The 25,778-nt window shown below is 39.2% G+C and overlaps 1 protein-coding gene across 2 annotated transcripts in view; it reads right to left on the bottom strand.

Annotated features, from left to right (window-relative positions):
* Positions 1–25,778, bottom strand: part of LOC139459882 (protein crumbs-like) — a 134,522-nt gene that overhangs the window by 5,537 nt on the left and 103,207 nt on the right. For both annotated transcript variants that reach the window (XM_071241596.1, XM_071241597.1), the window contains 8 exons: positions 20,168–20,294; positions 9,631–9,708; positions 6,148–6,301; positions 4,707–4,820; positions 3,501–3,623; positions 2,809–3,036; positions 1,647–1,760; positions 488–718 (listed from right to left, as the gene is read on the bottom strand). In XM_071241596.1, coding sequence (XP_071097697.1) covers positions 488–718; positions 1,647–1,760; positions 2,809–3,036; positions 3,501–3,623; positions 4,707–4,820; positions 6,148–6,301; positions 9,631–9,708; positions 20,168–20,294 — 1,169 coding nt within the window. The remainder of the gene's footprint in view (positions 1–487; positions 719–1,646; positions 1,761–2,808; positions 3,037–3,500; positions 3,624–4,706; positions 4,821–6,147; positions 6,302–9,630; positions 9,709–20,167; positions 20,295–25,778) is intronic.

Below are 25,778 nucleotides of genomic sequence, written 5' to 3'. Positions count from 1 at the left end.
AAACATACGATGATTAAAATCTGATTGTAAAAACATTAACTTAAAATGGCCAAAAGAAGCTGCTTAGCGTAAATTAAAACATTACCTTTTTTTCGCAATCATGCTAACATCAAAGTAAGTTGTATTTATAGATCTATCAATACAACAAATAAGTTGGGTATTTGAAAAACTTGAATTGTGGTAATGAAATGAAAGCAGAACCGGCAGTCCCGATGTTTCCCTACAGACAGACTGACAATCTGCATTTGCATTTTTTGCATTTTCAACTTGACAGCTTGCCCCTGTTTTCTTGATCTTTTTACTGATTTACCCAAACAAATAATGACTACTGTTTAAGGTCCCACATTTTACTGACTACTGACTTGTAACACCCCCCCATCAGGACCCTCATCATTGCAAGAAAAAGGGAGATAATCTGACATACATGCTCATAAGTAACAGAAAGGGAGATAATCTAGCAGAGTTGCCTCCCTTCCATCTGTCTCACCTGTATTTTTGCAGTTACAGGAAAAGGATGTGTTTCTCTCTGTACACACACCAGGCTGACAGAAACCAGACTGACAGTAGTCAATGTCATGATCACAGAGCTTGCCATTGTATCCTGGATAACAGTCACAGCTGTAGCTGCCATCGCTGTTGTTGCAGTGGCCATTTCGACATTGGTGCACACCAGTGTCGCACTCGTTGATGTCCTCGGTGCAGTTGTCTCCCTCCCAGCCTGAGAACATACAACAGCCACATGATAACAACTGTCCACAAACAGATAACAACCATCCACAAACAGATAACAACCATCCACAAACAGATAACAACCATCCACAAACAGATAACAACTGTCCACAAACAGATAACAACCATCCACAAACAGATAACTGTCCACAAACAGATAACAACTGTCCACAAACAGATAACAACTGTCCACAAACAGATAACAACCATCCACAAACAGATAACAACCGTCCACAAACAGATAACAACCATCTACAAACAGATAACTGTCCACAAACAGAAAACAACCATCCACAAACAGATAACAACTGTCCACAAACAGATAACAACCATCCACAAACAGATAACGACCATCCACAAACAGATAACAACCGTCCACAAACAGATAACGACTGTCCACAAACAGATAACAACCATCCATAACAACCATCCACAAACAGATAACAACCGTCCAAAAACAGATAACAACCATCCACAAACGAGGGCTCTACCATCAAACTAGGGGTGAAACGATACAACAAGATCTTCTTGACAATAACTATTTCAGAGCAGGTTCAAAAGGAAAAGCTAGCTGGAGTCACATGTTCATAGCGGCTATTTTTAGTAGTGAACTTGAAATGCCAATTACAACACATTTTGCCATATTTGACTGACAAAAACGCCAGGGGTCATTAGAAGTAGTAAGTAATTTATATCAGCAAGTGTATCATTTTGTATCGATGCAGAAAAAAAACGTATCGTGTATTGTATTGTCACATGAAAACTCGATGCACAGGTGCACCGATGTATCAATTTACCCCTACTATCAACCTTGAGTGAGTGACAGTGAAGTTTTACACCACAGTCAGCAACGTCAGGACAACATAAGACAATGTCATACACATGATGCGAGGCAGGCAGGTATTTCTAAGTCGTACCGTTGTTACAGACACAGGTGTAGTTGAAGGCTTCGATGTTCTGGACACATTGGTTAGTGTTGGCCAGCTCACACGTCTGGTTGAAGCAGGGACCTAGGATGTCACACACGTCACCTGAAACATCATATGTGCCATTCATAAATCATTCATTTTTTAAAATAAAAAAGCATTCATTTAATCATTCAATTTCACATCACAGATGAATCTTGATTGGGCAACAAAGTCTTATTGTGTAACTACGAAAAACAATAAAAGTTAGAATTCCTTCTTTTGAAATCAGACATAAAACTTTCATTGGTTGTGTCAGGACTACTTCTTGGGTACACCAGAAACCTATGATTGTGGGTTCGAATCCCGTTTTGCTCCTATTATGTTTCTAGGTTTGTCAGCACCATACCCGTGCTCGTGGGTTTTACCAAAGTGGTAAATGTCTGAGACCTGCATCACTTCGGGCTTTCCTCCCACATTAAGCTGACACACCGCGATATAACTGGAATACTGTTAATGGTGGCATTAAACCCAACTCATTCACTCACTCACTCAAATAAATATATAAATAAATTCGACCTCCCAATGAAGGTGTGGTACAGAATGGATTAAAGGAACTTATTGGGATGGAGGTGCAATACCATGGGCTATTTCAGATAGGAAATAACACAATGGCAGAATTTCTGTCAGAGTGTTCTATCCCAATTTGTTGTCATGGAAACTGGAGAAATAAAACTTTAAACCAATTCAAAATTTCCAAAATAGTAAAAAGGCAGAAGTTCCAGCTAGACTGATATCTGAGAATTTATCTGTGACTTCAATCAAGAAAAATTCAATAACTCGTGTTATGCTCTGGAAACAATATGTGACAGACACTTCCTGGCAAGGGTTAAAAAAAAAAAAAATTCAAAACAGTCAACAAAGAGACCAATCATATACTATTTTTAGGGAGATGTGGCTTTTTCTTAGAGACTGAACGTTCAAAACATCCAATTAATTCATCTGAATGATCTGGAGAACAATTATATTTCAGGTCGACCAGCATCACAAGCAAATCTCTTTGTGTAAAATCTGAGGCAAAATTATTCTTAAATTATATTTTTTAACAGCTCGACAGGATATGATATGGTCAGTCCCGATCAGAAATCTTCCAAATTTGGAATCTTTCTCCTACCTGCATAGTACTCTATACAGTCACATTTCCATTTGGTATTCTCTGCATTTGTTCCACAAGTTCCACCGTTGCGACAGTCGACTTGATCACAGTCTACAATGCTGCAGTTGGGTCCGGTGTAGCCGATGGTGCAGTTGCATATGTAGCTGCCCTCCGTGTTGCTGCAGGTGCCGTCGTTCTGGCAGGGGTTATTGTCACACTCGTTAACTTCGACAGTGCATCCATCACCTGTACCGGTTGCAAGTCATGATTATATGAAAGGAGGCATATAAAATGATTCTCTGAATTAAACATTTATTCTCATAATTTGATCAATTTGATCATAAACTCAAAGGTTATCAGTTTTGTACACAAGATAATATGCAATATGAGAAATGAAATGTATTTCATATCATGTAAAACTCATCTCCAAACTTTTCTCACATGTGAACAAATCCTCACATGACCAAGTGAGTTTGGTTTAATGTTGCTTTGAACAGTATTTAAATTAAATCATGACGTGTCCGCTTAGTATGGGAGGAGACATATCATTGAGGATAATCTGGCATGCAAAACCAGAATCGTAGGCTCCTGGCACTCCAAAGGGAGGTAACTCTACACAGCACACTGCAAAACCTTATATGACGGCCACCCATGCACTCAAATCTTGAACAAAATAGTTTCTTTACAATATAGACATATGAACCACCTACCTTCAAAGCCTGAACCTGTGCAGTTACATTGAGCGGTTCCTTGAACGTCGCTGCAGTTGCCACGCTGGCACGGGTTGTTGTTGCACACATTGACGCGCTCTGTGCACTGATTGCCAGTCCAGCCTGACACAAACAAACAAAGAGGACAGTAAAGGTTTTCATCTTCAAATATCATATCTGATCAAAATACAAAAAAGAGTTCTGTTGATAAATGTTGTGCCCTTGTGAATGAGTGACTGAGTAAGAGATTTGCATCATGAACAGAGATATGCATCATGGACTGAGATTTGCATCATGGACAGACATCTGCATCATGGACAGAGATTTGCATCATGGACAGAGATTTGCATCATGAACAGAGATTTGCATCATGAACAGAGATATGCATCATGAACAGAGGTATGCATCTTGGACAGAGATTTGCATCATGGACAGAGATCTGCATCATGGACAGACATCTGCATCATGGACAGACATCTGCATCATGGACAGACATCTGCATCATGGACAGAGATCTGTATCATGGACAGAGATCTCCATCATGGACAGAGATCTGCATCATGGACAGAGATCTGCATCATGGACAGAGATCTGCATCATGGACAGACATCTGCATCATGGACAGAGATCTGCATCATGGACAGACATCTGCATCATGGACAGAGATCTGCATCATGGACAGAGATCTGCATCATGGACAGACACCTGCATCATGGACTGAGATTAGCATCATGGACAGAGATCTGCATCATGGACAGACATCTGCATCATGGACAGAGATCTGCATCATGGACAGACATCTGCATCATGGACAGAGATCTGCATCATTGACAGAGATCTGCATCATGGACAGAGATCTGTATCATGGACAGAGATCTGCATCATGGACAGAGATCTACATCATGGACAGAGATCTGTATCATGGACAGAGATCTGCAATATGGACAGAGATCTGTATCATGGACAGAGATCTGTATCATGGACAGATCTGTATCATGGACTGAGATCTGCATCATGGACAGAGATCTGCAATATATACACAGAAACTGACAAGGCAGCAGTGTTGGATCTAAATTTTGAATTTGTTTTGCACTTTTTATATTTCTTTATCATATTGATTTGTTGATATACTGATATTTGCATTTAAGATACACAGCTTTTGTGGTCCATAGCCTTGTCTTGGAATAATGGCAGGGATGTACTTACCGTCCGTGCAGTTACAGACAAAACCACTGTCTGCGTCCTGGCAGGTTCCACCGTTCTCACACGCCGACATGTGGCACTCGTTGATGTTGGTCTCACAGTTAAGGCCAGTCCACCCTGGAATACATCACAGACTGCATCAGCATTGTTCCACTGAGTTTACCCATTCACAAAATATATCATCCCCGATATAATTTCTCTCAAGTTTTCTATCAGAACGCCCCAGGCACTGCTCTGCCTTCTATTGGTGTTATTATAGAATGGCTGTAGTGTTAACTTTATAGCGCCTTGCAGGCATACTGCATATTCCCAGGGAGCTGAGAATGAAAATCGAGTACACACTGATCCAGTGAACCGGGTTGATATTGATTCGGTACCATGAGCATTCTGTTGGTGAAGGGAATCTGGAAATATTATTATTCTTATCTAGACATTTTCGGCAGTATTCCAGCTGATTCATAGCAGGTGCCCCAAGATTTGGCTTCGCACATCATCACACTGACACCAACTGTGTGGCGATCAATGCAACAAGGCCATCTGTCCAAGCCATTGACAGAAGCATTTCAGAAGCATTTCAAAATTTCAGCTACTGACTAGATCAAATACAGCTTCCTGTAATCTTGAACCCTCGTTCTCTCTACTCACCTCAACACATTCAGTGTTTCACAGGTGTATAACTCACCAGGATCACAGCTACAGGTGTAGGACTGAGTGCCAGGGTGGGGGGTGCAATTCCCCTTATTCCCACCCTCACACCGTCCCCTACCCTACTTCCCTCACACCGTCCCCTACCCTACTTCCCTCACACTGTCCCCTACCCTACTTCCCTCACACCGTCCCCTACCCTACTTCCCTCACACTGTCCCCTACCCTACTTCCCTCACACCGTCCCCTACCCTACTTCCCTCACACTGTCCCCTACCCTACTTCCCTCACACCGTCCCCTACCCTACTTCCCCACCCCCTGCCAACCAGGTGTATAACTCACCAGCATCACAGCTACAGGTGTAGGACTGAGTGTCAGGGTGGGAGGTGCAATTCCCCTTATTCCCACCCTCACACCGTCCCCTACCCTACTTCCCTCACACCGTCCCCTACCCTACTTCCCTCACACTGTCCCCTACCCTACTTCCCTCACACTGTCCCCTACCCTACTTCCCTCACACCGTCCCCTACCCTACTTCCCCACCCCCTGCCAACCAGGTGTATAACTCACCAGCATCACAGCTACAGGTGTACGTCTGAGTGTCAGGGTAGGAGGTACAATTCCCCTTATTCCCACCCTCACACCGTCCCCTACCCTACTTCCCTCACACTGTCCCCTACCCTACTTCCCTCACACTGTCCCCTACCCTACTTCCCTCACACTGTCCCCTACCCTACTTCCCTCACACCGTCCCCTACCCTACTTCCCCACCCCCTGCCAACCAGGTGTATAACTCACCAGCATCACAGCTACAGGTGGGAGACTGAGTGTCAGGGTAGGAGGTACAATTCCCCCTGCTCCCACATGTCTGAACAGTACAGATGTCCTTGGGTCGTTCACACAGAGGTCCCTCATACCCTGCGGCACATGTACAGTTGAATGAAGCGACAGTCTGGAAAGAACAATGTAATCATAGCAAAATACAGACCCTTATTCTATAAGTTCATTGCTACAGAGGTAGATTTAACAACAAACTTGTATGTAGCCAGCAGGGCCTGCTTCTTCTAAAAGTCAGTGGCCCTTCTCCAAACCAAATGGCCTACAACTAAATGGTGGAGGCTGTGAAGAGGCCGAACCAGAGGTCGTGTGGCCACCTAGCAACTACTTCAAAGCCAGAGTCAAGTAAAAGATATTTCAGTTAAGTAAGCTCAGCTAATAGTACTCCATAAACAAAATTGTAGTGAAATGTCTTTGAAAGACTTGTTCGGGGTAGTAGGTTATGTTGTTGGCACAGACTGCAGAGATGGTCATTATGGGAAGCTGTGCATATCAGTGTCTGTTTGAGTTTGTTTCTTCACCCCCTACTCAGCACGACACTAGCTGGGACAGTGGCCTGTAATTAATCAAGTCAGGAGCAGACAGCCCAGGGGTCGATGTTGTGAGCAACGACTGACACCATCAGGGTACGAAGACCCAATCAACCAAGTGACTGAGCCCGACCAACCAATCCATTTGGTCACCCTCACAACCAGAAAAGGTTGCTGGGGACCTGGTATCACACAGTGTGCAAGACACAGGGAGTAGAGGTACCCTAATTTTTAACCCATTTCGGAATTACCATCCTGATTGTAAGCTACTTTGGTTTTTTGTTTGTTGTTTAATGCCACACTCAGCAATATTCCAGCTATATGACAGCCGTCTGTAAATAATCAGGTCTGGACCAGACAATCCAGTGATTGACATCTTGGGTATGATGACAGGCATCAACTAAGTCAGTGAGCCTGACCACCCAATCCCGTTTGTCGCCTCTTACGACAAGCATAGTCGTCTTTTACGGCAAGCATGGGTTGCTGAAGACCTATTCTACCCCGGATATTCACAGGTCGAATTGGGTAATGGTCTATTGAGGTACTGCATGGTCTGGGCGGTCTTTCAGTGAACTGCATGCAAGAGTCTGCTTGATGTGGGATCAAAATGATTGGATGAATCAACACCATACAAAGACGTTACACACAGATGCTATTGACATTTTTTGCCTTTTGTTCTCAAAATTCAATATCCACATGTGTTGTTTACAAGGAAGTAAGTTTAGGCAGGATTGAGAAATTGAGAGATTGACACTGAATTCCATCACTGAGGCTCCCTACTAACATACTTCACAGTCACATTTTGTATTTTCAATAAATACAATTCCAGAACCCAAATTTAAACTTAAAATAAACACTGACATTAGTCGTCAACATTTACCTAAACTTTTTTTAGGTTCCTCCAAATGTAAAAGTTCGAAAATTCAGAATTCATAAAAACATGTTCACTGTGCGCCATGGACGTGCCCCCTGAGGCAAGGGTGTTTATCGAGCAGCTCATTGATTGCTCTGCACAATGTTTGTGAGGAAATATTTGAACACCTCGCTCTTTGTTAGACCCGTTTCACCATTTAATGAGAAACAGAACAACACTGAAGATACTCAAATACCTGAAACTGTGCAGGCTTTCTCTGCATGTCACTAGAGATAGAGATGTCATATTTTCCATAACTTACTAAATGCACTTAGGAAGCTTGCCTTGTATTTACTTTCCCACAAAATGTGTCGAGGTTTTTACATTTAAATAAATAGATCTGGAAAGGTCAGACAGAAGTCACCTTTGACATCAATCTTTCCCTACATTCATAACAATGACAGACAATTGTATTTTTATTCCTACATATTCGTCAGTGGAATGTGGATAGTTTTTCTTGACAAATGTTCATAATTAGTTGGAACACCTCCGATGTAGTGTAGCTTATTTCAGATCTTAATCTTTTATGACAAGGAGTATCATGGTTAACAATTCCTTATCATATATACACAACATTTCAGGGCTAATCTTGCCCCTTCATCAGGAGTGAGTGAATGAGTATGGTTTTACGCCGCTTTTAGCAATATTCCAGCAACATCACGGCGGGGGACACCAGAAATGGGCTCCACACATTGTATCCATGTCGGGAATCGAACCTGGGTCTTCAGCATGACGAGCGAACGCTTTAACCACTAGGCTTCCTGACCGCCCCTCCTTCATCAGGAGAATGGAAAACTTAATCGAGATGATTGGGCATAAAGTAGCTCTGACATCATACAAATAACTATTCTTGATGAGGTCAGTGTGAGAAAACAAGGACCTAAGGACCCGACCCCCGAGATGGTCTGATGGACCGCCGAAGGGATCGGGTCCGAGAATCCTAGTTTTCGCATATTGACCTCATGAAGAGTAATTATTTGTTTTGTTATGTGTTATGTGTCTTTAAACCATCCTGTTTCATTACAGTAACTTATCTGCGAACCATGAAATAGTGAAATGAATGTTGTCCGAGTCAGAATCCAACAAGTCAAGTAAAATGGGGTCTTACGAGGCTTTCATGGTGATTGAACAAAAAGCGATGTGCGTTCATGCATGTGTGTTTGTATGTGTGTGATTGGCTGCTTGGACCAGTCGGGGACAAATGGTTTAGTCATGCCAGCCAACTTAGATACTATGCCAGTAGTGGATGCCCTACTCAGACACATAATACCGACTCGGGCCTTACAAGTCCTTGTTTTATACCCTTCATGCCAAGCGCCAGGCAGGGTAATAACAAGTACCACCTTTTGACGAAGGATCAAACAACCTGCCGTTCTGTGGGCAGACAATATCAGCTAGACCATGGAGGCAGTCAGAATTCAAACAAGGTAATCACCATAGACCTAGAAACACCTTTAACTGACCACCATACTCACAGGGGTAGATTTAACAACAAATATTGGTATGTATCCAGCAGGGCGTGCACTTTTTAAGAGTTATTGACCCTTCTCCAAAGTAACTGGCCTAGAACCAACTGGTGGAGGCCATGACGTAGCTGAACCTGAGGCCACATAGCCACCTTGCAGGGCTCTGAAACGTTTAGATCTCCTCACCCTAACACGCCTTTTCCTACACTTTGAGATTAAATCTTGGCCTCCATTTGCCTCATCTCGTGGCGATTTAACAATCAAATAAAGATGCTGTTGTACACAACATTACAAAATGGCGTCTGGTTGTCATTTCATCGAGATGATCAACATATATCTATGACCTCAACCCCCCTAAATATTTTCTCATCAAAATTACATGATTCACAAGTAGGAGTCCTGTTAAAAAATTAAACATACATGAGAAGGAGTGAAATTTTGACTAGCCAGATGGACCATCTACTCTACGTTACAGCAAGCCCTTTGTAATTTTAACTGGCCATGGGCCAGCAGTTAAATCGACCCCTGTACTCACCCCTGACGTCTGTGTGATGTTGATGTTGGAGCAGGTTCCTCCATTCTGACAAAGTTCGGTCCGGCAAGACTGGTTCACCTGAAACAGGAACAGACATTGTAACACTCAGTGTAGGGTACATGGCTTCAAGGACTGTCAACCAGGCTGGACTGTGTGTGTGTGTGTGTGTGTGTGTGGATTGATACTCATGATGTCAATCACTGGATTGTCTGGTCCAGACTCGATTATTTGTGTGTTAGTGTGTGTGTTAGTGTGTGTATGTGTGTGTGTGGATTGATGTTCATGATGTCAATCACTGGATTGTCTGGTCCAGACTCGATTATTTGTGTGTTAGTGTGTGTGTTAGTGTTAGCGTGTGCGTGTTAGTGTGTGTGTGTTAGTGTTAGTGTGTGTGTCTGTGTGTGGATTGATGCTCATGATGTCAATCACTGGATTGTCTGGTCCAGACTCGATTATTTACAGACCGCCATCATATAGCTGGAATATATTGCTGAGTGCGGCGTTAAACAACAAACAAACTTCGCCAACAATGAATCAGACATAACAAATAGTACTCCACTATCCACTGTTCACACATCACGCATGACTGACTGAATAACAGTCTCCACATCACTGCTCAACTACATAAACCATGAACATAACTTGCACAGCACATTCTTGAAAGGTCATAGGCAATGAATTTGTGCAAAAAACTTGCTCAAGAATTTTACATGCATTCCAGGTAAGTTAACGTCAGGATAAATTACATCTAATTCCCATGAAATGATAAATCTCCCAAGTATGGATAGGGAGGGGCTGCTTCAACAGCTCAATCAGGGCCAGATGTGACCTGCATGAAGCCCTTAACATGGGACGTCAACTGAGTGTCCTGTGATTCCCCTGTCAAGAACGTGTTGTGAATGTCACCCAGTCCTTGGACTTGAAGCACACAAAGCCAGCACCGGTGTATTCAGAGCAGGTATAGTCACTATTTCTGGGTCAAATTGACTCACCAACGTTTCAGAGATTTATTTAGTCATAGTCAGAGGCTAATATTTGGAGCCAAATCTGCAGTAAATGTCAATAATAAATCCCAAACAGAAACTAAAATAATATAGTGATTATAGGGCTGGGACGAGTCCAAAGTTACTACCCGGGTACCCACCACCCTATTACCCGACCCTACCCAGGTACCGCTGTAGATATTTACAGATAGATACAAACTGTCCAATTTGAAAACTTTGACCGTAGCCGTGGCAAAATGTATTTGGTAAGATATGCGTGTAAAACGATCTGGTCATGCATACACTAAAGTTTATTGCATGAAGTTTGATCTTTATTCAAACATATAAAAGTCGGGAGGAATGGGTGCATTGTCAAAAAGAAATGGGATCATTAGTGACTTATAGTGTCTGCATAGAGTTTTAGATAAATTTTGTCATTGAACAATATATCACGTGACAAAGCACGGGTCCGGGTAGTCCTGTGGGTACCCGGGTCATATTCAGCACCCACCTGACCCGAGTATCCGAGTTACCCATCCCAGCCCTAATAGTGATAACTAAAGTTATAGCTTTCTAGAGGTGACTTCTGTATCACTGATAACAGGTCTGATACATTAACATAGGAGCAGGCTTAAATGCCTAGTTAACATTGTTGCATTCAATTCAATGGAAAAATACATTGGTAAAGTACCTCTGAATTTAAGAGAATAAGAATCGGAAAAAATCCCAAACAACTGAATTATTTTTTACCAATGTGTATGCCAAACACACTAAGTTGTTATCCTAGACCAATCCCTAATTTCAGAATACCAGACATTGTAGGTATTAAAAATAAAAGGTCTGTCAGCTTTAGCAGGCTCTTTTTTCTAAATATAACTTCTACATGTGACAAGCAGGTGAACATAGTTTTGTTTTGTTATCCATATATGGGGACAGATATTTCATGAAGGTGAAACCCTTTTGCTATAGCCTACGTTTACACATTAAGTTTTTTTAAGGAACCTTTCCATGTCGTGTATTGCCTCACACTTTATGTACAAGCCACCCTACTGTATGACGGCACAACAATATGATTATTTATCTCGAAATCAAGTTGGAATATTTAACAGACAAGTTAATATGGTCTGAATTTTGTTGAAATGAGACACTGAATTTTTGTATTCCTTTTCATGAAGACCTGAACTAAATAAAATTTAAAACCTTGAAACAAGTGTTACTTTATGTCGCACAGATATTGTTTTACGTCATTATTCAAGTTCATGTCTTGAAACTATTAACACCTGTAATGTTTACCCAGAGGTGAGGACAGCAGACAAAATAGATTGACAATGAATATATTACACCATGAGCTTGACGTTGGATCGATCAAGAACCTTCCTACTTCCTTGTGCAGCTAACTACCATTGTTGATCTGAACCTACTTGCATACAGTGGCTGTCGAACTTGTCTACTGCAAGCCTGTGTTTATCATTAGGTCAGTCAGAATAGTCTTAGTGCTGAGATTGTTTAAAGAAAGCGCTAAGATTGTTTAAAGAAAGCGCTAAGATTGTTTTAAGAAAGCGCTAAGATTGTTTAAAGAGGGCGCTAAGATTGTTTAAAGAAAGCGCTAAGATTTTTTTAAGAAAGCGCTAAGATTGTTTTAAGAAAGCGCTAAGATTGTGTAAAGAAAGCACTAAGATAGTTTTAAGGAAAGGGGTCCAAGGACTAGTTTCTCAAATTGTGGAGCTATGACTATTTGACCATAGTAAATCTGCGTCAATGTATTCGAGTAACTGTTGCATTAACGCTAAAATTATTTTGAGGAAAGCAACCTTGGACCACTAGCCCAAAGTGACTGTAGACTTATACAGTTATCAAGTCTGTGTTAAAGCATTGGAGTTGTGATAGTCTTGTAAGATAGCCTTGTTTAACTGGATCCAGGAATAGCTTCTTAAAGTAAAACTACATTAACATAATTCTGACAGAAGTTAATGAACATAAATGTCTTCATGTTTCCTGCCAACACAAATCACATGATGCATGTTCTGATGTATAGCCAGCTAGTAAGGTCACCTCCACCTTATTATAAAGTGACACCCATTCTCACTGTACCAAGAGAGACAGATATCTTCCTTGGCTAAATGTTCGGAGTTCTAGGGAGTAAAAATATCAAGAAGGTAAAACAATAGTTCTCTGGAGTATTCTTATCCACCACCATGTATCCATCAGGTCAGACAAATATATTTTCACAGAATTTATTGTAACTATGACAAGAGGAAAGAGGCAAAGTAAGAAAACTGTAATATGTTGATATGAAATACAATAATATAAAATGAAATCTTTTTTATCAAATATCAAAGACAGCATATTTATTTTATCCTATGTTTTTCATTTTTGCCAAATTTATGGTAGACCTGTTAAAACAAGAAAAGTGCCTGGCCTTGCCTAACAATGGAAACATTCAACAATAAAATTACATAAGGTCCAAAATTTCAAACAATGAATTCAAAAAGAATGCATCATATCTTTGATGTCTGGAAGAGACAAATTCTTTGTTTAGGCACATGAGAAACAGTTGTGGGAAAAAAAAGGTAAATAACCACAACAAACACAACTTTTGTGAATGATCCTACACTGGTATTGGTTTACTGTTTTAAAGTATGGGCTCCATTCAAAGATTAAACAGTTCTGTGGGTTTAGTAAACTGGCCATCACTCTGAATGATGAGATGTCCAAAGGATGACAGCCAGGACTCATCTGCCACAGAGCCTTGTCCAAAACACCATCAACATGTGCACCTGAATTCTCCACCTGTGAGTCACACATGCCAAAACTCGACATACTTCCTCTTATTGCTAACTTGTTGGCATAAATCATAATATTTAAGCATATTTAGTTCTCTGAAAAGAGTAGAGGCATTTTGGAAGACCATTTTAATATTATACTGTTGATCATAACTGAAAAGCATATAAAGTAAATGTTTGATGCATGGGATAAAATATTGTTTTACTAATTATTTTGATAATCATTTTGTTTGGCTACTTCTGTCATGACTAAGATGAGAGGAAAAGTTTTTGTGTTTCAAACTTGATCCCAAATCAATATCTTGTCATATAATTGTTCTGTTTGTAACAACATCTAAATAAAATCAACAAAACCCTTTTTTATAATCATAAGAAATCTCTCCTAAAAGCAGAGTCAATTTTATGATTCCAACCAGGATCAAGGAAAATCAAAGAAAATCAGCTTGCATCAGTCACAAGAAAACCTCTAAAATTCGACTTTTGACTAATTGTATCTACAGGACACACATAATCTAATGTTTTACAGATTTATTTCAGCTTTTCCAAAAGGTCGGTCGAAATAAAAATAAAAAGCTTTGTCAATCATTTATTTATTTATATGAAAGTCATTCTGCCGTGGAGTTATAAATTGAGCTGGCTTCTTGAATCACTGATAGTGATGTAGACATCAAATTTATATCAAACATTTTATATTCTATAAGAGGGTCTATGTTACTGGTGGACATGGCGGAGACATAATAAAAATAAATATTTTTATGTTTCATAACTTTCTTTTCCAGCTGCTTTTCAATAGGGGCGGCAGGCCCGTGAAACAAAAAATAAAAAATATGTGGTTTTACCAATAATAAAGTTTTGTTATCAGCCAAAACATGGAAGTGTCGAAAAAAATCTAAGTCTCATTCATATCAAGACAACAGAAAGCTCTTAAGCCTCTTATTCTTTCCTCAGTTCTTAAGTTACACATATCCCATGGGCCCCAAAGGGTCTTTATCCTACCCTATCCTTCAGGGTCGTACATTTGCATACTATGTGAATATCGTGATGCTTATAAAACACATGCCAACAGTCCATTAAGGAAAACTGGGCGTCAAAGCGTCCTGCATGCATCAGTAGTATTCATGATGACCTTTCCCTGTTGGAAGCAGCTTACAGGACCAGGCAAACATTCCGAAAGGGAAGATCCTTCTTAGGGACATGCGAAAGTGTTTGGAATGTGATTACTGACTCGGAGTGGACAAAACAAATATCTGTTGAACTCAGTCCCCCAAGCCAAGAAAGTCCTTCCTAACACGGCTCGTAAACCTCATAACCTGTGTACAGGGTAGGAAATAAATACACAGAAAGAGGGTATATCCAAATAACATTGCCTTAGGAAATAGGTATTCCACAAAGGATGAGGAACAAAGTTAACATTTAAAGCCACATCGACAAAGGAAGAAGATTTACGTTAAAATTTAAAGTTACATGGACAAAGGACGAAGAGTTAAGTTAAAATTTTAAGTTACATGGACAAAGGACGAAGAGTTAAGTTAAAATTTAAAGTTACATCAACAAAGGACGAAGAGTGAAGTTAAAATTTAAAGTTACATGGACAAAGGATGAAGAGTTAAGTTAAAATTTAAAGTTACATCGACAAAGGACAGAGTTAAGTTAAAATTTAAAGTTACATCGACAAAGGACGAAGAGTTAATTTAAAATTTTAAGTTACATGGACAAAGGACGAAGAGTTAAGTTGAAATTTTAAGTTACATGGACAAAGGACGAAGAGTTAAGTTAAAATTTAAAGTTACATGGACAAAGGACGAAGAGTTAAGTTAAAATTTAAAGTTACATGGACAAAGGATGAAGAGTTAAGTTAAAATTTAAAGTTACATCGACAAAGGACAGAGTTAAGTTAAAATTTAAAGTTACATGGACAAAGGACGAAGAGTTAATTTAAAATTTTAAGTTACATGGACAAAGGACGAAGAGTTAAGTTAAAATTTTAAGTTACATGGACAAAGGACGAAGAGTTAAGTTAAAATTTTAAGTTACATGGACAAAGGACGAAGAGTTAAGTTAAAATTTTAAGTTACATCGACAAGGACGATGAAGGATAACAGCCCTTTTTGGACAGGCATTTAAAGAAATAGAATAGTAGAAGCTGTAGGGCAGGTCATGCTTACTCTTTTCACGAACACCAGGTTCATTCATATAAGTTCATATAAGTTTCACCACTATTTGGCCTTTACAAGAAATGGAATCTGTTTTGTCGGATAATCGAGACTGGCTATTCTCTGGTGTTCATGTTTTATATTGTATGTAAGTTATCAAATGTATTCATATGACTGAACCCTGGGCTTTGTTCATTTGAAACCTGAGTGCACTGGGGTCATAATGGAGCACTTTGAGCATGATGTCCATCACAGACAATGCACTTTCATTATTAAGTTGTATAAAATATATTTAAAAGAATTAGGGATGGGAATTGGATGTTTAAAGTGTATCACAATATTTTACAATGCACAAGGCCGTTTTGCGATATGTATCACAATATATTGTATAATTCAAAATTTTAAATTCAGAAGCAATTTGAAACATCAATGCAGGAACAGATGTCCATAAATGGAACAAAACAAGATGCTGGAACATCATAATGTTCTCCGGGACAGTGAGGACTTGGTGTTCCACCACTGCCACAGAAGAACTCCAGAATGCAAACTTGCATTTTGAAATTACAGAAACATTTCGAAGGTACATGTATGTGGCAAGCATAACATTAAACATTGATAAAAATTGCTATTTGAAATCACCCGATACACAGAGCATTAAAACAGGATATTGTGATACATATCATGGAGAGAATGAACCTCAATTTGCCGATATTCTGGTAATGCACCCTTAATGAGAATACACAATATTCACAAATAATGTAATTTTCAAACAAGCTTACAAATACTTCTATCTGCAAAGCTAGGTCGGACAATATCTGCCCAGCTACTCATGCATCCTCCAGAAGACAACCTGTTGACACACATTAGATAAGTCCCATCAGTCAACACAGAACAGACAATCCTGGCCCATGGGTAAAGGTCAGAGGGGGTCCAGGACGTCCCCTAGAGGACATTGGGGGGGACAGTGGCACACGGATTAAGAAGCAAGCACACTTAAACCAATGAACAGTTCTACATTGTACTACACTCCCTCGTTCATCACTCAAAACAAAAGGTTAAATCTACACAAAGGATCACTGATCCGAATAAGATTTTTTTCCTTGTTTGTCACATTTTGTTATAATTTGCAGCCCAGAAGTCTCACGTTTGCTTCATCAACTTTGTACCCTTGCAAGTTGTTGAGTCATGGAGCAACACTGAACATATACATAACAGATAGAAATCCAAACATATTCCTGGAATGTCCTTCCCTCGTACAAAGGTCTTGTTGGCAAGGAACACTTCTTAAATATCAACGCCTACCGTATTCGACATAATAAGCGCCCAGGGCGCTCTCAAAGTTAGAAATACATGTAGGGGGCTCTTATTAGAATATTATTTCGGTGAAAAACAACAGAGTTGAAAGATCGTAAATTTCGTGGTTTATGCTGACAGCCTGAAATGTTTATATACGACAGATATATTTTTTCCAGAATTTAATTTCTCATAATTATGAATGCATATAACATAAATATTATACACGAATAAATAAGTCCTGTGTACATTGATCAATCGGAAGGGGTGCTAATTGGGATTGTACACTAGCCAATATATTAGAAAATATCGCAGTGGGCGCTTATTAGAGCGGGGCGCTTATTACGTCGAAGACGGTACTTTCTTAATTACTAAGTTGACAGAAAAAGAAATTGTGTTGACAATCTCATGAACACTAAACTTATTGTATATAAACATGTTTCTGAGACTTAATCTTGTAAGAGTTTTGTTTGTTTGATGAAACCAAAAAAACATTTTTTAGGACAAGTGAGTGAGCGAGTTAAAATTTAACGTCGCATTGGCATTATTTCAGCCACATAGCGACGACTAAAAGCAGAACATTTTTCTATGAAACACCAAGTTTTTCATTACCGTAATAGTTACACACTTGTAAGTAAGGAACAAAGGTTTTGTCAAACAAATAACTTTGATGTGTAATATTTGGGGTCAGTGGATTCGTAATCCAGGAATAAATACAACACCACAACTCCTTTCCTCAAATTACAACACCCTGTACAACAAACACATGCACACATTATCCATCGTTTTCTCTTTGCAATCAGCTTATCTGAAGGAACTACACACAAGACAGAACTAAATAATCCATCCCCATACAGATTACACAACTCTCTGCAAGATCAGTTGAAGGAAGTCATGTTGACGTAAACCTATATGGCGGAGTGGAACATGATATTATGACGGCCTTGTATTCATAACTTTACCCCTACACATCTGACCTACATTTTCCCCATGAAATCAATCGCATGTTGATACGGGTATAGTCACACCTCAACATATGTCTAGCTTGTAGCCATGAAATCAATCGCATGTCGATACGGGTATCGTCATATCTCAACATATGTCTAGCTTGTAGCCATGAAATAAATCTCATGTTGGTACGGGTATAGTCATATCTCAACATATGTCTAGCTTGTAGCCATGAAATAAATCGCATGTTGGTACGGGAATAGTCATACCTCAACATATGTCTAGCTTGTAGCCATGAAATCAATCACATGTTGATACGAGTATAGTCATACCTCAACAGAAGTCTAGCTGAAATCAATCACATGTTGATACGGGTATCGCCATACCTCAACATATGTCTAGCTTGTAGCCATGAAGAAATGATGGCAATACTATCAATGAATATGTCAGTTGCTTCAATCATGTTGTAGTAACAGTTATTCCATATTTACATGAATTGAAAATCAGAGATGATATATTAATGATTGATATATAACAGCTTGCATCAATCATGATATAGTACAGTATAAACCATGTTGACATGAATAAGACGAAATTACAGATGAAATGATATCACTGAGTACATAACAGCTTGCACCAATTGTGATGCAGTATATAAACCATGTTTACATGAACTGAAAATCATAGATGAAATATACATGTTAAGTACATAACAGCTTGCGTCAATCATGACGGATATACCATGTCTACATGAATTAGATAAAATAAAAAATGAAATATTTACCACTGAACACATCTCCTTAAACTGTTGATGATCAAGTTACACTTCTTGAAATGTATATCATTAAGAACATCATTATCTCTGTTCAATTCCAGTTTGTAATTGAGCTTAAAATAATTTCCAGAATTTATATTAAATGGGAGTCTATATCTACCTTCTTCAAATCTATTTTGAACAAAAGTAAGATCATGTGAATTCCTAATAAAATTTTCATAAAATTAATGCCCATTAATACTATATATAGCATAGTTGATAACAGTGAAAAATTAAAACATCCTTTTATCTGAGTGGTCATCAGCGTTCTTGTGCATGAAGAATGAAATTCAGATATAAAGAACTGTTTTGAAGTGCATTATTCGACACTAAAGGAGGTCTGGGTCGTGAGGTTTGTTCCTGCTGCATTTGAATCTAGAACGACCCACACCTTCATTCAGTGTCAGCCATCAGGGTTATGAGAAGGATCCCTTGACATTCAGGCTAAATTTAAAACACTGTCTGATTAATCCTGATGGTAGCTGAAATGATCCGGATTACAAATTTCCAGATTAATTCATCATGGCTATGGGGTAATGTCACGTTGTATACATCGAGGCAGTCCCAGCTGTAATCAGTCACAATGTGGGGTGTCCTGATGAACAGGGTGTGTACTAGCAAGGTCTCACTGTATCTAGTTGTCATGAATTGCTGATCGACAATTCCTTAATTCTGCATTTGATCATGTAGTAATTCATAACATTCCTGGAATCCTACAACTGACTTTGCTCTTAGCCGATATTTCCTATTATGGAAAGTGTTTTTGTCGCTTTGAAATAGACATTGCCCATTGGCTAAGGTCTTTCAAAGACAATGTACACCCAATTTATGGACAACCACTTCTGTATTTACTGTAAAGGTGACATTTCGGAATAGATCATTATTCCTTGCCTTGTTTGACAACAGTATAAGGATCTATAACAAAACGTCGCCTTTACAGTAAATAAAGAAGTTGTTATCCATAAAGTGTGTCTACTTTGTCATCCCTCAACTTCTGAGCAATGTCTATCAAACAATTCAGGTCTTTCAAAGGAATCATAAAGAAAAATATTATTTACTAAAAAAAACAAAAACGAAAAATCATTCATTCTGACTTAATTACATCTATGTGTTTGGATTTCAAACTGAAGAAGTAGAGACTTGACTCTACATTATATACCATCCTCCATGACTTCTGTTTACATGTATAGTGTCATAAATTTGAGTAGTGAGGACATTTTTTGTTTTTTTGTTTTTGGGGTTTTTTTTCCCAATATACATGTACATATACAGCAGTAAGTGTCATATACAGAGTATTATATATATTCATATCACCATAAGCAGTTTCATGATCAGAGGGTATTCGTACCCACATACCAAACAGTGTTTATACACATACAGGGTTATTAGAATCTTGTTCATTCCTCTTTTGAGAGGTAATATTAACAACATTTATTAAAACTGGACATTTGAAGATATTTAAGTGTTAATAAATTTTTTAAAATGTACCGAGAATAAGAAACTCCACTAAAATAGGGAGAAAATCAGAGGGAGAAAAAGGTGTGAGAACATGGTTTTACTTACCCTCGTGTTACAGGTAATCCCAGTGAACTCCTCACTACAGTTGCACACAAACCCTGCTGTTTCCTCCTGACAGGATCCATTGTTGCTACACACTGTACCGTTGCAGTAGTCCACATTCTGCTGACACCTGGATGGGACAGGTAAACACAGGTAGAGAAAACTCGTTAACACAACCACCACAGTCAAAGGTAGATTTATCCCCGAATCAGCCATGTAGACTCCTGGAGGTCTACAGCATCCTATCCTGTGTCAAACCACTGTGTCCGAACCTAACGAGCTGTACAGGTAAAACTACAACATAGCGAAGCGTCATCAAGGTGAGGTTGAATCTGACACGAGTGAAATACTGTCACTCTGGGACCGTCGTTCTTTGCCGACTGCTATATATAGTCACTAGGTCGTATCTGGCTCAGAGCGAGTCTCCCTTGCACAGGTAGCAAGTCCCCTCACAGGTAACGAGTTGGCCAGTTAAGTAGCCAGGTATGTGAACCAGGCAGGTAAATCATGCAGGTATATCCTCTCACTGTAGACTTTATCAGGCTATAAATCTGCCTGCTCTATATCTTACCCAGTGTGGACTGAAGGGAAGGTGTACAGCACTACAGCCCTTGTGCTGGACAGTGGTCAACTATGGTCTGTATCAAACTGATGACCGGTGATATCACCAGTATCACATGTTTATTATAACCTTATACTCTTGGAATCCTAATATATATCTATGACATTAATTCTCATATACTACTCAAAATTTGTTTAGGCACCTTTGACTAAAGACTATTTTGTTCTTAGCAAATGTTGAGTGGGATATATTTGCTTTACACTGGTCTTTTAATTTTTTTTGAAACAATTATAACATGAATTCACTTATTTGTTTATGTACATTTGAGAAATAAATACTGCAAGATTATATGGAAATGACTATAATGACCCAAGAAAATGTTTATACAACATTATTAAAGACTATCACATTTATATGAACATGCAGGATAACACTGGTATCTGAAGTCCTAAAAAGATTGGATGGTCTGGCTGGCATTTTCACCGGCACACATTTCAAGAAACAGGATATAGCCAGTGTAAAGTCAAATATTTCAGCATAAAGAAAAGTCCCTGAGTCAACAATACAACCGGTGAAGCGGAACAGGTCAGAGTGGATGTGATTAACAGCCATGCAGAAACCACTTGCAGATAAGGGTCACTTACTTTCCCCACAACACTACCTCAATTCTGTCCCAACACAACTCACACCCACAATACACACATCTTATTCCAATATCACACACTGACATTTCACACAGACTAAAATTCAAAACATTAAATTCAATTTAATTTTTTTTTTGAGACGAGCCCTCACTGAGCTCCTAGCAACAGTTGTTGGTCTGTCTGTGTTGTGGTGTGGTGTTATGCATTGATTGATCAGTGTATAAGCTAAGCAGATGACGACCACAATGCCATGTCTGAACTGCTTTATAACATCCGGTTCTCTTGATGGTTGCATATTGATATTCAGCAGTGTGGGAGTGGTGAAGCAATGGTGATTGCGTACATGTATTGACTCACTGGTGTTTATTGATACACCTGATCCTATACCACACCCTGTAAAAAGATATGTTTACTTGGTTTAGGTTTTGTGTCATGTCACTCTGACTTTTCATCATTTGAAAATTTTGAATTGTTAATCACTTGCTAGACAAACTGTTGGCTACAGCTGGATAAGATATTAAATAGAATTGGTGGAAGAGGATTTGGAATACAATGTTAAGATCTTTCAGCAACAGGCTTTAGATTTCTAACACCATACACACCAACACACACTGCCAATACGGGAGTAAAGTTGGTTAGTTTGTTGTTTAACGCCGCACTCTGCAATATTCCAGCTATATGACAGCCGTCTGTAAATAATCGAGTCTGGACCAGATAATCCAGTGATTGACATCATGAGCATCGATCCATGCAATTGGGATCAATGACATTCATCAATCAAGTCAGCAAACCTGACCACCCAATCCCGTTACTCGCCTCTCACGACAAGCATAGTCGCCTTATACGGCAAGCATGGGGTGCTGAAGACCTATTCTACCCCGGAACTTCACGGGAGACAAGCATGGGGTGCTGAAGACCTATTCTACCCCGGAATCTTCACGAGTGACAGAGGTAAAGAAGATATGGAGGGATGTTTCTAGACTTGCTCAGAGGCTGATATTTGCCCCAAAGTCATTATCAGTAAAGAGTCCAAATTTGGAATGGTTAAATGTTATCACTTTGCTGAGGTGACTTATGTAATTCACTGACAACAGGACAATAAATAAGACGCTTTGATGCTTAGTGTTGCACAACTGCACTGACTACATTGTAATAATACACTAAAAATAACATGGAAATTTGGAAAATAATATCTTAAAAAATATCCCAATTTTTAACAAAATAAATATTTTTGCCTGCCAAGGACTTAGATTAGAATCCTATTTAATCTCAGTGAGATCACACACAAACAAAACTTTTGGAATGTCGACGGTTTGATGTTATTAGTTCTGCTTCCATTTCAATTTACATCAAAACAAACTAAATTTTCTATCTAAACAAACATTTTAATAGTTTTTCAAAAAATCTATTTTGTCAACAAAACAATTATATAGGTCGTTAAAATATGTCCTCTTGTGTTCTAGAGTTTTTAAATACATCTTTTGACAAATAACCTGTCATTTTTCAGTATGTCTAGTTTCAGAAAACACTGGAGGTTATCCACAGACAAAAGCTCCTACATTGTACCCTAATCTGAGTGCGTCAGCTCTCAAACCATCATGTCGGCTCTCACCAAACAAATTCCAATGGCCATTGTAAATTCCACAAGATGTTGACATTTTGACTGAGGCATGATGGGAGGGAGGTGAGAGGCAGGTGCGACAGCCACCTTTCCCCCTGCAATGTTACATACTTCCACAGCTAAAAACAATTTAAAACAGCATTTCTGTTGTTGTTGTTTTCTGTATTTAATAGTTATTGCCCTAAAAAAATTGAAAAATTAATAACTCAATTATTTGCTTTTAATAATTTTGAGTATCATTTTCTATTTACTATAACAACAACTTCTGGCAATAAAAACGATCAAATTAGCTGAATTAAATTATTTCAAATTTTGAGGTCATCTGAAATTCAAAATTTTTGCTGGCGGTTGTGTTTCGATTCACTGAGCAGACCGCATTTCAAACATTATGAATATCAATTATTCAGTTGGACCAGCGGCCATCTGACAGACACTTCAGTGATTGATCGTTCACAAACAGGAAGGAGATCCCAGCCATGACAAAACATGACGACATGAACACTCAGATAATCACACCTCTCCATTTACCCCATAGTCTGCAAGGTGTGAGGGCTAAGTGTGATGGAATATAGAATACCCAATATGTTTTAGTTCATGCATACAGTTTAATTTCTCACTTTTGCCTGCTATTTTGCTTTTGATGTTCATGTGAGCTGAAAATTATCACCCTATACAAATTTTCACCAATATTTTCACAATACCAATTCTGTGGTATAGTGGATAGAGCATCTGACCAGAGATGACCAAATGACGTTAATGTATGGTCATTGGTCGGCTTGGAGTCAGTATACTGTGTCTGAGAGGGGGTATTCATGTTAAACTGCGGCATGGTATCTCAGTGGACTAGCACAATAATACCAGCATTAGTCCGGACTAGTACAGGCAGCCACGCACACGCACACGCACACGCACACACACATGCGCATGCATGTTGCTATATAAGTACAATAATCATGAACCCCCATTCAACCCCTGTTAAACCCCCATTTCACTTCACCTCACCTCCAAAAGCCATTGCATGGGAAATAACTTGTGTTTTGTTTATCTGTCACGAGAAACACAAAGCATGAAGGGAAACGATGTGTAACTGTGGCATGGTGGGAAATTAAATGTTTTTATTTAAATCCATCCTTCATGTCTTCCCCCATCGTAAGTTCTCTTTTCAGCAACTTCAGATCTTTTAAACAGGATTGAATGAATCTCAACATACCTATCCTCTCTTTATTCTACCCATACACGCAACCTTTCATCATTCATATTTGATACCAGGTTGCAGAACCCCACACCATGCATAGCCATGGACAGTCAAGTTGTTGTCATTTTCCAAAATATGGCGACAGGGTTTTTTTTGGTTTTTTTATGTAACACCACACTCCATATTCTAGCTTACATACCTGTCAACTCTCACGCATCTCGCGTGAGTCTCATGCATTTATCACCTATGTCACACTCACACGCAAGGTCGGGAAATTCTCACGAATTCATATGAAATGTAGATAAAAATATTTTGAAACGCTTTTCTCTTTCAATTTATTGCGATTGCAACCAACATGGCGAGACTGGGTTCATTCTTTCCCCATTCGCGCAATTACTTTTTGTTTTTTCAGAAAACATGTTCTCTAAGGCCATTTAAAATGGTCTTAAAATCATTCAAAACCAGTTTTCGCCCCCCTGCACCCACCACCACCAGGGCTTAGCCCTGGACCCAGGGGGGCTTAGCCCTGTACCCTGGCTTCTAACTCATTAAGACATCCAGGGGTAGCTTATGATAAAAACTAATCAAGTCATGACCACCCTATTCTGAGATCGATATTGTGAACAGCGATCCACTCTGTCAGGTACAATGACATGCAATCAACAAAGTCACAGAGCCTTATCGCCCGATCTATTCAGCTTCCTCTCAAGACTAGCATGGGTTTCCAGGGACCTACTGTAACCCAGATACCCCAGGGGGTTTTGGCAACAGGTCAACTTAAGACAGCATCAAGACTTGCAACAACATAACTACCGTATTCGACGTAAAAAGCGCCCTGGGCACTCTCAAAATTAGAAATAGGGGGCTCTTATAAGAAACAGAGTTGAAAGATAAATTTTGTGGTTTATGCTGACAGCCTGAAATGTTTATGTATGACAGATATATTTTTCCCAAATTTAATTGGCCATAATTAAGGGTGCATATAACACATGAGTGCGTATTATGCGCGAAAAAATAGGTCTTGTCCACATTGATCAATCGGAAGAGGTGCCAATTGGGATTGTTCACTAGCCAATATATTAGCAAATATCTCCGTGAGATATCTTATTAGAGCGGGGCGCTTATTACGTCGAATACAGTAATTCGGTTTAGAGGTCTAATGACAAATCATAACTGTTTATGTTGCCAAAAAACAACTCAAGGATTAAGGAGCTTGATACAACTCAAATATATTGTCCTTACAAAGTAATGTCGTTGAGTGTCTTCTTAAAATCAACCCCCAAAATCAGAAAAGTATATCAAGCATTTTCTTAATCTATCCCAGAAAATCTTCACATCCTACAGGTGAATACCTTCACAGGCAAATTCAGCCATCGGGTGTTGTTGAGTCAATGTATGGCAAGATGAAGAGGTGTGTTTACAACTTGATGACAGGCTATCAATCACTGATTGGACGCGACCTTGTAAGTGACAACATTTATTGACAGTTACAAGGATAATGCCCTAAGTCTGACCGCTGGACAGGAGATGCCGGACACTGAACCCTTTCAATGGAGAATTTACTAATATTTTGATATTGATATTCACTCCCA

This window comes from Haliotis cracherodii, unplaced genomic scaffold, assembly GCF_022045235.1.
Source record: "Haliotis cracherodii isolate W230 unplaced genomic scaffold, xgHalCrac1.p SCAF_13, whole genome shotgun sequence".
Taxonomy (NCBI): Eukaryota; Metazoa; Mollusca; class Gastropoda; order Lepetellida; family Haliotidae; genus Haliotis; species Haliotis cracherodii.
The sequence above is the reverse complement of the archived record's forward strand: the minus strand, read 5'-3'. Positions and strand labels throughout refer to the sequence as shown.